The sequence below is a fragment of the Prionailurus viverrinus genome, chromosome A1, assembly GCF_022837055.1.
Source record: "Prionailurus viverrinus isolate Anna chromosome A1, UM_Priviv_1.0, whole genome shotgun sequence".
In the NCBI taxonomy this organism is placed as follows: Eukaryota; Metazoa; Chordata; class Mammalia; order Carnivora; family Felidae; genus Prionailurus; species Prionailurus viverrinus.
The window spans coordinates 41,854,186-41,870,588 of NC_062561.1; the positions used below are offsets into that span (position 1 = coordinate 41,854,186).

At 35.1% G+C, this 16,403-nt stretch overlaps 1 protein-coding gene across 2 annotated transcripts in view; it reads right to left on the minus strand.

The window, feature by feature from the left end:
- Nucleotides 1-251: 251 nt before the first annotated feature.
- The window catches only part of PCDH9 (protocadherin 9), a 928,690-nt gene continuing 912,538 nt past the window's right edge, over nucleotides 252-16,403 (minus strand). For both annotated transcript variants that reach the window (XM_047867180.1, XM_047867163.1), the window contains exon 5: nucleotides 252-2,479. In XM_047867180.1, the coding sequence (XP_047723136.1) occupies nucleotides 2,106-2,479 (374 nt within the window). In that variant the 3' untranslated portion in view covers nucleotides 252-2,105. The remainder of the gene's footprint in view (nucleotides 2,480-16,403) is intronic.

The window sequence follows — 16,403 nt, forward strand, 5'->3', positions numbered from 1 at the left end:
GAAAATGAACTGAACTTCTCCATGAATTTCTCTAGAAAATGATTTCATAGACCAGAAGTTTAACTCTTTGAAATCGTATTTTCAGAACATAGGTATTAAACCCCTCAAAAGTCCGCCTTGATTTCTAATTAAGAGCTGATTTACCCACATATATTTATCCAACAATTAGAGTAGAAATTATCACTTTGGATGTTGACCAAGAATTAACACACTACAATCAGGAATTCAGAACATTTATTGCAAGAGCTGAATAATTGTAAATAACGTAGAACTGGCAAAGCAGTAACAAGGATAATTGTTTAGATATTGATTCTGTCAAAGTCATCAAACACCCCTCACAAACCGACAAAAATGTACTTCAATAAGCAATGCACCCCTACCCATTATTTTCCATTATACTGTGGAAAAACGTGAATTGCTATTTACAAAGTAATTTTATTTTTGGTAAGAACAAATTAACTATCAGATTAGCAAACCTTTTTTTTTATTTTTTATTTTATTTTTTTTTTACTTTTAAACTGATGTTGAACCGTGGCATTAAGATAACTTTCACTTCTTTCAATAAAGACATTTTGTTGCATGCTATTTATTTGTTTAAATCATCTGTCATGCCTTAACAAAAACCTCCTAAGAATGTTCGAATTTGGATTTGTTTGCACGTGCAACTGAGATCTTATGAACATTTGTTGCCACTCTGTTGGTTGGACCTAAGTGACAAGATGCTGGTACCTGCCAGGCATTGACCGACTATGATAACAAACAGTTAAACAGCAATAATTAGAGATTTATCCCTTTATTTCCCCCAACTAGCCTACCTGGAGAATGTTCTGTTACATCATGAAGGCACAACACATTAAATATTTTGTGGCTATGGTCTAACACTTGTGTTACAACAACATTATTGTATATGAGGATCAACACAAACTCTGCCATTTCAACAAAGTTGTAGACACACACTTGCCCGGTTGAAACTATTTTTGAATAGTAATTTTTCTTCAATATATGCTAATTTTGATACATTAGTTTTGTATGAGTGACAAGCACAGGATATTGTATTACTTGCTGAAGGATAACACTTTCCCATCACTCTCACACTTAATGCTACTGATTAAGTGATTTTGCTTTTGCCTACTTTGAAAACAAGGATGTCAAGAAAATAGGTTCTGAGTTTCCAAGCTTTTGCAGAAGTCCTGTTCTTATATAAGGTTTTCATTTTATCTTTATTTTTTATAGAATCCCAGCATCATAAGCAATCACGAAAGAAGCAGGATTCCAGAACCTTTTTTTAAACACAAGCGTTTGAGATCCTTTGAACAATGTGTGTCAAGACAGACTACTAACGCAGAAACACCTCACTGAAAGAAACAACAAAAATAACGACAAAGAGGCAAATTAAGAAAAAGGAAAGAAGCAACCATAAAACACGGAATTATGCTACAACATTTTTTAGGTGAACGTTGTAAGTACACAAAAGTTGTTAATAATAACTTGCTTCTATTTACAAATACTTTAACACTGATTGACTTACAAGTATCCACTAACGTTGTTAACAGCACAATAGGTTTAATGCTTAATCTTTTTAAGTTTCGTTTGAAGTATAATGTCAAGTATAGCAGTCCCAGCACAAATCAATGACAAAAAGAGCACAATTTTCTAACTGGATATGTTTGTCAGTCACTCTAATCCATGGAACTTTCTTACTCTCCAAATGCATATTCTATTGTTCATAGCAGCAGTCCAGGGTCAAAAGTAAAATGCAATTAACAAAAAAAAAAAAAAAAAAAAAAAAAAAAAAAAAAAAAAAGAAAGAAAGAAAGAAAAGAAAAAAAAAAGAAAAAAGATATTTGCACAATGGAGTGATCATCTCTGGAGAGTTTAATCAATTCTAGTAAACAAGATCACATGGCTAGTAGAACTATCTTCTTTTTTATGTTGTAAAATATTGTATCCTCCATGGTGCTAACACAAAGTTATGGATATCCCTGCTATAAAGGGGCATAGTTATAGAGATCTATTGAATACATAAAGCTCTGACACACACAGTATTAGCATGTCTATTTAGATTAAAGTTATTAGGTCCCATATAGCCTTTTTTTTTTTTTTTTTTAGAGTTGGTGCTCCTTCGGACTCTCAATAGTACCTCCTGCTTGCTTATAAGACTTCAGATTTGCCAGAGGAATGTCTGTCATGTGGCTGCCATTGTTGAAATGGCCTTCATTGGAGCCATACTGCTTACGGTCATTGAACTGGTTCCTGTTGCTATCTTCTTTCCAGGCTCTGGTAAGGGTGTGCCCATTCACAAGCTTGTCCTTCTTGACCCATTCTTTCTGGGGTGCAAAGGTTGAGAGAGGAGATTTAGGGTGTTGATATGGGCCCAAGCCAGGAGGCATCCAGCAATTATCAGAGTGACCCAAAACCAAGCACTCTTGAGTGCACATCTCTGTGGCTTCAGCTAATCCTCGGGGACCCAAAGGCCCATCTACAGAGGGCAAGAGACAGAGAAAATAAGAAAAGAAAGTGGTTAGAACTGTAATTTAAAATTGTCACCTTTGAGAAGAAGTGCATTGGTGATTTCATTTTCTTATGAAAGTATAATAAGTTACGCAATTCAAAGAATTCAGTCTTTTAAGAGGAACAGAAAGAATCGAATTCCTTGTTGTGGAAGTAAGAATCATCTCTTTCCTTCAGCCTTCATTTATATCGAGAAACAGACATGAGTAAACAGATATACCCACAAGACACCATTTCTGATCAACTGTTTCTGTGGAGTATGTATTGTTACTGATTTACCGTCTAATTCTCAACAAAAAGCCCTTATTCATGAAAAATTATGAAGAGTCGAAAATTTTTATGTGTGATGTTGAAAAATATGTAAATATGTAAATGTACAACTCCATAAAAACATAAAATACTTGAAATATAATATTAAAAAATAAATACTCTAAATGATTATATAAAATATCAGTTTTCCATAAAAACATGTTATTTTTATACAAAACCACACAAAAGTAATTGTGCAACATTTTTAAATTAAAAAAAATTAAAGCATATTTTAACTGTGTGTATTACTAAAGGAACACCTGGTCTGCTGCAAGCATTCTGAAATCCAAGTAAATAAAGAAGTCATTTGCATTCAAAGACAGCATTTGATTGTTTCCAAACCTAACCTATTTTCTTTTCTTTTAAATTTTTTTAATGTTTATTTACTTTTGAGAGAGAGAGACAGAGTGTGAGTGGGGGGAGGGGCAGAGAGAGAGGAAGACACAGAATCTGAAGCAGGCTCCGGATTCTGAGCTGTCAGGACAAAGCTTGACGTGGGGCTGGAACCCACGAACCACGAGATCATGACCTGAGTCGAAGTCGGACGCTTAACCGACCGAGCCACGCAGGTGCCGACAAGCCTAAACTATTTTCTATATTTCTAAGTGTATTAAATAAATTCACTAGAATGAAAGTCTAGCTAAGTTGCAAATTGGATCACATGGAGTCTAATATTCAGGGGGGAAAAGGTCATCGTAGATATTTATCTATTGGTTTGCTTGTTTTTCCTAGCAGGCAATCTAGAACATATATTTTAACCTTCATTTCAAAAGTAAACTCTTTTCTGATTATATAAAGAGGAAATTAGCCCTTTACTGAAAAACAACAGCCAAATGATTTAGGAAAAAACTGTTTTGTTTTGTTTTCTTTCCCCTTGATTAAACAGTCAAGTGATAAGTGATAGGCTGGAAATTAGGAATTGATTTTACGAAGGAGGTTAAGTGGAGAGGCAAGAATGGCTGAGGCAAAAAGCATTTTCAAAATAGTCACCAGAATAAAAATGTAGAAGAAAATGAAGAAAACATTTCGGCAACTTTGCCTCATCAACAATTAAAACACTTAATCCATTGATTGGAATGTATGTTTTTGCTAAAGCCCAAGTTAGCACTACTAACATTTTTAAGTGCCCCAAATTGTGCTTTTTAATTTTAACATCTATTTGTCTTACTAATATTCCAGTTATTCCTTGCATATGAAAAAATTCCTGCTGAAATAGGTAACAGTTGATACAAATACCTGAGACCACAAAACACAAGCAACATCAGAATGGTCACCAGATGTGAAAAAAATGTGGCTAAAATTTACTCTTTCCTGCAAATTCAAATTTTAGTCATTTTTAAAATCTAAAACCTTCTCTTTAGAACAACTTTAAAATTCTTTCTCATCTGACCTGTATTTCCATTCCGCCAAAAGCAAACAGATTTATTTCGTTTAAACACACGCTCATTACTCAAAACTATTTCTGTCACAAACCTCCAAAGATTACTTACATCCTCGTATATTGAATTTGAACTTCTCTATGAGCCTTTCTTTGTCCTCAGAATTCTGCCCATCCTTCAAAAGTTCAAACTAATTTCTCCCTTTTAGGTTCAGTTTAGTGTGCTCAGTGATTCTGTATCCACAAAGCGAACACATTTTGCTCAAACCAATTCATGCTCCTTACATTGAGATCACAGGTTTAGAAGATGCTTTTTGCATGCTTTGGACCATTTTCATTTAATTACTTATTCTTTCAAGGTCAGCTTGCTTCCCAAGTACCAAAGCTAACTCCCACAACTACACCAATTCATATTTTGTGTGTACCTTGAAGATATCCACAGATCTCCTCTTAGTGATGAATGACAATTTCCTAATTGAGCTTCCTCAACTCCTGCCTTAATGATACCTTTGTCTTTTGAGGGAGGTTCTGTACTTTCGTGAGTTTCATTTTATTTTTGTTTTATCCCAACTAGATTTAAAATCCATTAATGGAAAAAAAAAACGACTTCTCAGTCTTTTGATTCCTTATTGTGCTAAGCAACAGTGATGATCTATGAACAATGTTAATTGTTAATTAAAATTTTATGAGGTTGAAAATGTTCTGAGAAATAATTAAAAATATCCTCTGCTTAAAGGCAGACCTTAAGTAATTCTAATAGAAGATGCTGATTTCACAAACATCACACCAAAAGCTTCCTCAACAGCACATCTCTTTGCTTCACAATACTTTGTGACAGATAATAAATGAATTATTTAACTTCGCTGTTAAATATATTCACTCCTTTCAAGACATCAATGGAGATAAAGTAATCACCAATTTGATGTGCAATCTAGCTTGAGGCCTCTAAACCAACCTTCGTTTTTTACTTTTCTAGAACCATTAAGTTTTTCTTTTTTTGTTGTTGTTGATATCTCAAAGGAAAACAAATAATTAGCTATCTCAGAAATATCAATAGAATCAGGTTTTTATTGAGTACATAAAAGGAAAGAATATGCAAGATTATTTTTGTTTTATTTATAAATATTTTTATTTATTTTTAATTTTATTCAAATCCAAGTTAGTTAACATATAGTGTAATATAGCTTCAGGAGAAGAATTTAGTGATTTATCACTTACATATAACACCCAGCTCTCATTCCAACAAGTGCCCTCCTTAATGCCCATCACCCATTTAGCCCATCCCCCCACCCAACACCCCAACACCCCTCCAGTAACCCTCAGTTTGTTCTCTGTATTTAAGAGTCTCTTATGATTTACCTCCTTCTGTTTTAATCTTATTTTTCCTTCTCTTCCCCTATGTCCATCTGTTTTGTTTCTTAAATTCCACATACGAGGTAATCAAAAAGAATGAAATCTTGCCTTTTGTAACAACATGGATAGGACTAGAGGGTATTATGCTAAGTAAAGAAGTAAGTCAGGAAAAGATAAGTATCATATGATTTCACTCAAGATTATTTTTAAAAATAGCTTTATCCAACATTCATTATCCTCATATTAAATTAAGAAATTACTCAAGGGGGCACTTGGGTGGCTCAGTCAGTTAAGCACCTGACTTTTCACTTAGGCTCAGGTCATGATCTCACAATTTGTGAAATAGAGCACCATATGAGGCTCCATGCAGAGTCTGCTTGGGATTCTCTCTCTCTCTCTCTCTCTCTCTCTCTCTCTCTCTCTCTTGCTCCCTCTCTCTCTCTGCCCTTCCCCTGCTGACACACATGTTTTCACTCTCTCTCTCTCAGAATAAATAAACTTTTAAAAATATTTAAAAAAAGAAAGATTACCCAGAGATTGAGAAAGTTTGTGTGTGTGTGTGTGTGTGTGTGTGTGTGTGTGTGTGTCTGTGTGTATCAGAATATGTGGACCCTAAGTCTTCAGCAATGAGTGACACATTTTAACAAATACTGTATTTTTTTTCAGAACTGGTAACATTTATTTATTCCATAAATATTTACTGAGCACATATTATATGCTGACACTGTGACAGGCACCAGGAATACAGCAGTGGTCAAAATAGATGTCAACACTGTCCTCATAGAGTTTTCAGGTTACCCTGGGAATTTTTAAAATTCTCACTACTTTTATTTTACAAGCAGTGAACAAAGAGGGAAGAAAAGGGTATCCTTAAGAAGGAACAGGTGTCATTAGCAGTCAACTGATTTAGGAAGGCTTGTCTCTTTGCAAGGTAACAGATGGACTTTTTTCCCTATTACATCATTTCTACCTTTTTCTGAAAGTTCCTCTTACAGATAATTGACAGTTGAAGACATCTACAGTTATGAGTACTATACAAAATCCTGACTGGTAAAAAAATGAGCTTCTTTCCATTAAATAATATCAATCGTTGGGGCGCCTGGGTGGCGCAGTCGGTTAAGCGTCCGACTTCAGCCAGGTCACGATCTCGCGGTCCATGAGTTCGAGCCCCGCATCAGGCTCTGGGCTGATGGCTCGGAGCCTGTTTCCGATTCTGTGTCTCCCTCTCTCTCTGTCCCTCCCCCATTCATGCTCTGTCTCTCTCTGTCCCAAAAATAAATAAAAAACGTTGAAAAAAAAATTTTAAATAATATCAATCGCTCTTTGCGAATTATACTTAGATTTATTCGCACAAGTATATTCGAAGGCTTTTGATAAAATGCATAAATATATTTCCAGACATTTGTAGATTCTTAGGTAAGTCTTTCAGGTAGCTGATTCCTGTATAAGATTGAAAGATCCACCGCAAGGTGGAACACAACACAACACTTGAATGAAAGCCAGAAGTCTGTGTTCCTTATGGCTCTAAAAGAGAAAAGGCCACGGGGCAGGGCGGCACAGAAGGTTGCACCAGGAAAAGGTGAAAAAGGGGGAATTTCGGGAGGGGGGGCGTTTATGCCTGGCAGACAGGGTGGGTGGGGTGAGCTCGTTCCCTGGGCTGTCTGTGGACTGATGAATTTGAATAATTTCTCACATTCTAGGGGACAGGGGCTGTCTGAAGTTGTCTGGTATGTTACCCCTGGGCAATTAAGGAGGGTGCATAATGATCTAGGAGTGTGAGGTCTCTAGAAGGGAAGTAATGTGTGGTGTGGGATCATTCAAGGGGAAGTGACCAGACTTTCACCAGGACCTCAGCACTCACTCAACACAGCATTAAAGAAAAAACGTAAGTATATGAAATTGTATGACACAAATTTTCTTATATGCTTGAACCACATGGTTGGGAAATATACTTCGCTTTATGTTTTGGTTAAGTTTTATTTAGGGACATGACATTGAATAAGGAAATTTTTACTTGTTTTATTTGGGCCTATATTTAATCACCAGTAGTTGCCTTGATGTTAAACAACAACAAACCACCCCCTACTCCTGGGTTTTATTTTGGAAAATAACAATGCTTCCAAATTGTCATGACTTGGTAAGAAGGGGAAAAAAACACATTTTTTAAATTAGGGATTATTAAAGGGAAAACAGTCACACCTCTGGTTCCCTAAAAGTCCCTGTTCTTTAAAAGTTTACAATCAGGGGGCACCTGGGTGGCTCAGTTGGTTAAGTGGCTCTTGATTTCGGCCCAGGTCGTGATCTTAGAAGTCGTGAGTTCCAGCCCCAGGTCAGGCTCCGCACTGACAGCGTGGAGCCTGTTTGTCATTCTCTTTCCCTCTCTCTCTGCCCCTACCTTACTTGCATGCTCTTTCTCCCAAGATAAATAAACTTTAAAAAAATTGTAAAAAAAGTAAAAGCTTATAATCGGAAGCATGCTAACCATGGAAGAGTTACCATTCATTGCTTTCATTTTTAGATACAATGACTGAATTGTTTTGTACTTTTTAAAAGGAGAAACACATTCTTTATAAAGCACTGATATTGAATACTGTCACTTCCCAAAATATGATTAAAAACAATCAACCTATAATTCTCCATCAGATATATAGCACTTAAAATACCAGGACATTTTTGCTAAAATATGAAAAATATAGGCACTCAAATATTGCTCTTCATCTTTGACTATAATTATTTTTAATATTATCATAATAAGTAATTATCTTAAGTGATGAATAATATTTTCCATTCATAAGTTCCCTCAACAAGTGTATATTGAATATCTATCATGTACCACACATATCAGATACTATGCTGGATTCTTAATAAATGCCTTAAGATTTTATGCGTGTACATGTGTTTGTGTGCACATGTGTTTTTCCCATTTCTCCAATTTTTTACACATTTTAATGTCCTACCTCATACAATATCTGTTTAGAACCCAGGTCAGGATTCCGAACTGCACATACATTATTTTCTACAATTTCAGCATTGCACCAAATTATTTCCTTTCTCTTCAAAATAATTAAAATCCACCATCATGATTTTTCTAAGACTGAAACATTTATTGATTTTTTTAAAAAAAACTAAATTATTTGTTCCCTTTCACAATCTGCAATCTATGGGTTTGGTTATCGTTCCAGGTTTTTGAATGTATAAAGACACGAGGGCTGATAAAATTGTACAAGCCATCTGTCTCTGCATTTAAATGTTGAAAGCAAATACAAAAGCACATAACCAAAAGCTTGAAAGTTGTCTCAATTAATATTTATATCAGGTGCCAATGTATTTCCCTCTCCACCTTTGCATAGCTCACCTTCTCACTCAAAACCCAACAAAATACTTTTTCTATGGTTAGGCATCAATAGCTGTCAGAGAGCTGCTTGAATTGCTGAGTTTTAACGATGTGAGTTTAAAATGTGAAACGATCCAAGTTAATGGATCTCCAGCTATACCTAAGTGGTAGGATAGCTGAATGGGTCTTGATCTCATTTTATTATACCCAGAGGCAGAACCGTTACTTCATTGATTAACTCAACTGCTGTAATTAACAAGTACCTTCTGGCTTGTGGTCCACCTACTTTTCAACCTGAGGACTTGAAACCTTTTAATTCCAAAGCTTGGAACTGATATTTTTAAAAAAATCATGATATCTTTCCTATTCCTGGTTAGGTTTCATACTATATGAATATTTGGCCTTTTATGTGAATGAATTTTCTCTAGAATTTTTACTGTGGGGTAAAATATGATTAAACAGACTACCAGGATTGAATTGCAAAAGAGAGGAGTCATTTTTATATCATTTGGGATCAAACTCATCCCATTTCACTCAATTTTTCATTTCACTTGATTTTTATGATAGAAAAATACATCTCTTATGCAGAACACACCTGATTCTCATGTTACGATGGCCTTTTTTGTGGTAAGAACATATATCAGTATTTTTATGCAAAACATTTGTTCTTAAGTTCAATTTTGCTGATTTCCCCAAGATTTTATGGTAGCAGGTAGGAAGTTCGCAGAGCTGTGCATCACTAAGCACCTTACAGTGAAGGAGGCATCCCCAGACTTGGATTTGCTTCAGCAGTTTCCCAGATCTCTAGGCAAATGATAAAATTTCTTCACTTGTTTTAAATAAATTTCCATTTTACGTAGACTTTCATCCTATAATTTTGCTTTACACTTGCTGTTATTAATATACTGTGAAAAATCTTATTTTTCATGATTGCTCTTTGCCTTAATCAATTTTCCTATAATAAAAGCTCAGGGAAACAAATACTTTCACCCACTACATTTGAAGTTAATTTTAGCATCTCTAAGAGACCAATACAAAAACATCAGTATCTTTGCTAGCTCATTCTCACCCTCATTTTCAGCTTATGTCTTTCATTTTTCTCTTTTCCCTTCTTTTCTTTCTTTCTTTCTTTTTCTTTTTTTTTTTTTCTGGAACGATGTAACAGTGTAATGATTTCTTATCATCGCTGTGGATTACCTTGAATGAAAAGCTGAAGCTAAATGCTTATGCTTATGCAAATATGGAGGGACCTGAAAAATGGGTCAAATTCATTTGCTAGGCATCCCTCCTCTCTACTATTCTATCACCACTTACTATATTTATTGAACAGTTGCTGTTAAAAATCAAATCAATTAATTTTCTTCCCATCTAAACTACGGCCAAAATTAATTTCAAATATGAGAGTTGGCATGAGAAACAGAGGAACTTGCTTAGCATTACCCACATTCCCTTTTGAGACATCATTCTACTTCAGATCACAATACACAATGCCAAATCAAAATTTTTAAATCAATGTCACATGGGAATAAATATCAGTTATTACTCTTTTATATAGAAAAACAATCAAAAAGTATAATAAATTCCATTGCCATTAATGTTGCCATTCCATTGGCATACGAAATAGTGCAGCACAGTTATGTGGACAGTCTAAGACCCAAAAATAGATCTGGCAAATTTGAACACACTTATGGGAAAAATATTTTTCATTCATTCACTCAACAAGCTTTGTTTGATCATGTTAGGCTCAAGAGATTGCTAAATAGAATATCTAAAATCAGAACCATCAGGTCACACGGATAGCTAGGTCAAACAGAAATAGATTTAAGTCACAGTCAAACAATGAATGAATATAGACTTTGTGAAAGTAATTTTAGATTCCTAAAAGATTTTAGCTAGTCCTAGTTTGTCATCTATAAATTAAGAGTAAGAGACTAGATTTTCATGCATGACCTCTACCATTTTCTTATTCTCTCATCAAATACCACTGTGGTTTGCCATAGATAATCAAACTTTTCAGTGTTGTTTTCATTTTAGTTATGAGAAGCCCCAGACAGAGCAAAGAAATTATAAATCAATTTTTCCTGTAGATTACTGTATTATTTAGGTCACATTCAGTTTTTTGAATGTGAAACTATATTTAGAACAAGTATTTATGTTTCTAAATCTAAGTAAAAAAAACCCTAATGATTTAGTCAGAGTTTAGCTTATAGCTCAGATTTAAACGCTACATTGAGACTGCACCTACAGTCACCTTGAGAAGCAAATGCAAAAAAAAAAAAAAAAAAAAAAAAACCCACACCAGCAGGATTTGACAAAACCTTTGGTTAACAAGTAAACAAGGATTAAATGTTTTACACATTCCTCATACAGATTTTTTTCCTTGGTCACAGATGAAAAGTCAACATTTGCAGATGGAGACGGTCCAAATACAATAACACACGGCCGGCCCAAGCAGCAGATTCTCTGAGGGAGAGGATATTGCTATTTGGACAGACTTTATAGCTCACAAAGAATGGAGAGCACTTCCTTATAAGTCTTTAGCTTTCTTCTGCATGGCATAAATATCAGCTGCCTTTTTCTCACCTGCAAAAGCTAACCGCTGAAAAGAAAATTATCAGAGATAATGTCATTTATTAACTATTATTAATGTTTGATGTTGCAATCAGTTGAATAAAAAGGTCTAAGGTTATTCACTACCAAATTTTGACCAAACTGCATGATGTGAAATATTTATATTATCGCTGATCATATTTAGTTTCTACTATAGTTTACCACATTTTAAATTATATTTAATATCTTTCATTTTAAATACTCATTCTCATATTGATATTTCCTGAATTATTCTCCATTGCTTGGAATTTGCATTATTTCTCAAAAAAATGTAGTGTGGCTTATTTAATGTGCAACAGACTTTAAGGAGCCAATCTAAGGTATTGAGAAATGAAGTAATTTTTTACAGATTTATTTCAGGCCAAGATCCAAATGTAAAACGGAGAAGCGGCCTATGTAATCTTCCATCTCCTTAAAAACATTCTCAGCTGCTTATCTAAAAACCAGGCCAGGAGTATAAGTATTGACTAAGACAATGGCCAAGGGGACAATGCAGACATAATAAAGTCATTTATCAACTAATAAAGTTGGCTTTTAGTTAAATAAAGAGAGATTATCAGGTAGGCCTAATGTCATCATGTGAGCCCTTGAAAAGCAGGGGATTTTCAGCAGCAGGTAGCAGAAGGGAGCTCATACTCAAAGCCCAAGAAGGATTCAATGGGCCATTGGTGGCTTTCAAAATAGAAAAGACCACACAGAAAGGATCTGAGAGCTGCCTCTAAGGCTGACAGCAACTCCAGCTGGGCAGTCAGTAGGACTATAGGGATCTCAGTCCTACAATGAGAAGGAACAGAATTCTGCCAACAACAGAGTTGTTTTAGCTAACAGAGTTAGTTAAAAAAATGGATTCTTCCTCAGAGACTCCAGGGAAGGGTTCAGTCCAGCTGATACCTTGATTTCAGCCGTGGGAAACCCTAGGCATACTGAGCCCACTTGCACTTATGAGATAATAAGTGGACAGAAGCAGAGATAATACATTTGTATTGCTGTAACCAGCTAAATTGTGGTAATTTGTTACTCAGCAATAGAAAACTAATAGAACATCTGTCGTTTACTCAAGACACACCGTCAGTCAGCAAGTTCTTTAGTCTACCTACTTCCCTGAAAACCCACCAGCTCAAACCACTATTATTTCCTAACAGGACTCCCTTTTTCTTTAAGCTCAATCCCCATTGTGGGCCTCGAACTCACAACCACAGGATTAAGAGTCTCATGCTCTACTGACTGAGCCTTCTTCTACTCTTTTGAAATTCTATTCTCCAATCTTTAGAGTCATCTATATATTTTAATTAAGTGATAGATATAGATAGATAGATATAGATAGATGATATAGATATAGACAGATACAGATATATAGATATAGATAGCCCTTCAGGCACCTGGGTGGCTTAGTCAGTTAAGCGTCCAACTTCGGCTCAGGTCATGATCTCGCAGTTTGTGAGTTCGAGCCCCACATCGGGCTCTGTGCTAATAGCCCAGAGCCTGGAGCCTGCTTTGGATTCTGTCTCTCCCTCTCTATCTGCACCTCCTTCACTCACACTCTGTCTCTGTCTCTGTCTCTGTCTCTCTGTCTCTCTCTCTCTCTCCCTCAAAAATAAATAAACATTAAACAAAATAAAAAAAAAAGATATAGATAGCCCTTGAACAACATGAAGGTCAGAAGCATTGACCCTCATGCAGTCATATGACTTTTGACTCCACCAAAACTTAACTATTAATAGCCTACTGTTAACTATAAGCTTTACATAATACAGTTATTATAACTATGTTATAGTTGATTAACACACATCTGTATGTTGAAGTATTATATGCTGTATTCTTACAATAAAGTAAGCTAGAGAAAAGAAAATGTTAAGAAAATCATAAAGAAGAGAAAATACATTTGTAGTACTGTACTGCGTTTATCGAAAAAAATTCATGTATAAGTGGGCCCACACAGTTCAAACCCATGTTGTTCAAGGGTCAGCCAGAGTTGTAAGTATATAACTAATATACTTATATTAGTCTCCTATTTCTGCTGTAACAAATTACCACAAACTTAGTGGCTTAAAGCAACATAAGTTCATTCAATTACAGTTCTGGAGGTCAAAAGTCTGAAATCAATTTCATTAAACTGAAGTCAGCATGTCGACTGCAATGCTTCCTCCTGGAAACCCTGTGGGGAGAATCCATCCCCTTTCCTTCTTTCAGCTTCTAGAGCCATCCATGTTTCTTAGCTTCTGGGTCCTTGCCCCATTCTCAAAGCACATCTCTCCAATCTCTGCTTCTTTTATCACATCACCTCCTCAAATTCTTCCTGAATTCCTCTTATAAGGACCATTGTAATTACATAATACCTAGGTGGATAATCCAGGATAATCTCCTCATTGCAAAATCCTAAATTTAGTCACATCCGCAAAGCCCCTTTGATAACATTGTCACATGTTCTGGGGACTACGATTTAGGTACATTTGGGGGCTATTCAGCCTAACTCGATATTTAGAGCAGAATACCTCACTCCTTTGCTTCGCATCACATCAGAGTAAAAGACAGGGTCCTTTCCATGGCTCAAAAAGTCTCACATGATCTGGCTCCTGCCCAACTCTCTGACCTCGTATCTGCCAACCCTCCCACCTGTTCTCCTGTACCCTATCTTACTCTGCTACACTCACTTTCTTGCTGTGCCTCAAATACACCAAGATCCATGAGGTCTCAGGGTCTCCGGATTTGCTATGATTTCTGCTTGGGACATCTTCTTCTCATTGGCTCTGGAGAAACTCACTCACTTAATTTAGATGTTTCCTCAAATTAAATTCTTCATAGAGGCATTTCCTGAGCTCTTTATTAAATATATATATATATACATATATATATATGTATATATATATATATATATATACATATATATATATGTATACACCCCTACCCAGTCACTCTCCATTTCCTTACCCAGCTGAGTTCTTCTTAGCACTCATTGCTACCTGTCATAATATATTTATTTGTTAATGATCTATCTCTAAGAGTAGAATCTAAGCGCCACAATGCCAGGTAATTTGTTTTTTGATAACTGCATCCACAACATGTGTTACTATGGCCTGGAACATTATAGATAATTTCTGGATACATTTTTTTTTAAAACAAAACATAAATGAAGCTTGTTCTGAGTCCTCGAATCAGCGAACTAACATAAAAACTGTATGTAGAACATTATGTGACAAGTAATTTACATTTAGAAAAATAGTGATCCAATAGTTTTTACCTGTACATGAGAAACACTGCTAAGAGTTCATAGCATAAAATTTCACTAAGATAATACTTGGAACATCTAAATGGCATTAATAAATGAAAGAAGCTGCATTCAAAAGCACTTATGCACTATCCTACTTTGGACTTGAAGCAAGTGAAATGTTCCAAAGTGAAACATAATTAGGTTGCTTCCTATATCCTATCAAACTACTTTATCATGCCAGAAAATTCGTAACTCCTTTAACCATCAGAGCCCTTTAGATGTCTTCAGAAGTCCAGATTCACAGAATATATAACAAAATAATTCTTTAAAGCCTGAGACACCAAAGTAATTATTAGCAATTATTCTAAAGCAGAGCCCTAATGAGATGCAGATAATTGTGTAGGATTTAGCTCTTTGATACAGGTATGCTCAGGTAAATGGGATGCCATTTAGAAATAAAAAAAGTTGATTAGGGAATGTATTGAAAACTTAAATGTAGTTTAGCCTCTGTAAATATATTGGTTACAATTATAAGAGATGAAATTATTGTTCACAAATTTTAGGGGATAAGGTGATTTTAAAAGAAGCTAATATGTCACATTAGATTACATATAGAATGTCATGGTAAAATTTATTGCTTAAATTCAGTTGTACATAAAGAAAACCTACTCTAAAAATGAGAAGTTTAATGTTATATTTTGAAAGAATCTCCTAAGGGAACTGTTGAAAATAGGATTACTTCATTATTGAAAATGGCCTGTATAATAGACTATTGTGGAGAGAAATCTTGCCCTCTCAGGGTGATGCATTGAATTACCCATTCCAATCTAAAATGTCTGTTTATCTCTGGATGCACCTTGCAAATCCAGAGAAATTACTTCATTAATATCAGTCTTTGAAAGATAAATTTCTCTCTTAAAATAATAAGAATTACATGTGAATTTTATAACATCTATGTAAATTTGGCTGAGATTTCCTGCATTATTTTCCGCTCTGCCTATTGCCAATCAGAGACCATAGTTTTCTGACACTAGAAAACATCTCTTTAATATTTTGATGTTACAGGTAGTTGACCCTAAGTCCCAACTATTCAACAGATAATAATGTTGACATATTTATCATAAAAAAATCACTGTCATGATGATTTTATGTTATGAGACATATGTCATTATCATTTTTCGGAGATAGAAAAAAGTTTGTTGTTACATCAATGTGCTTTAATATCTAATCAAAAATATTTACAAATTTCTCACGATTAATCTGATGTGTACATGCAAAATTTTAGGCAGACTCTTGGAATTAAGTTTCACAGTGAATATAAGAAAACAAAATAGGGGAGAGGGGCTGCCATTAATTCTACATCTAGGGAAAAACTCTTGGTAAGCAAAATTTGACCTTATCTTCTGAGGGGTCATCTTTTTTCTTCCTCTGGGTTACTACAATAATTTCTGTGGAGGAGTCGTCACAATCACATCTGCTTCCTATCTAGGTCTCCTGTCCCTTTGCAATTAAATATGTTTTTTTATTATTTTTCCAATATGTCTCACGAAAATGACCTGTCTCTCGGGCATAATTGGTGGTTGGCTATTCTGACAAACTCATTAATCTTATAATGTCATCGACTAACACGCTAAGTGTTATCCTTTGGAAGAAAAGCTACACGTCAGTAAGAGCCAGATCAAGATGCTTTAGTCTGCACA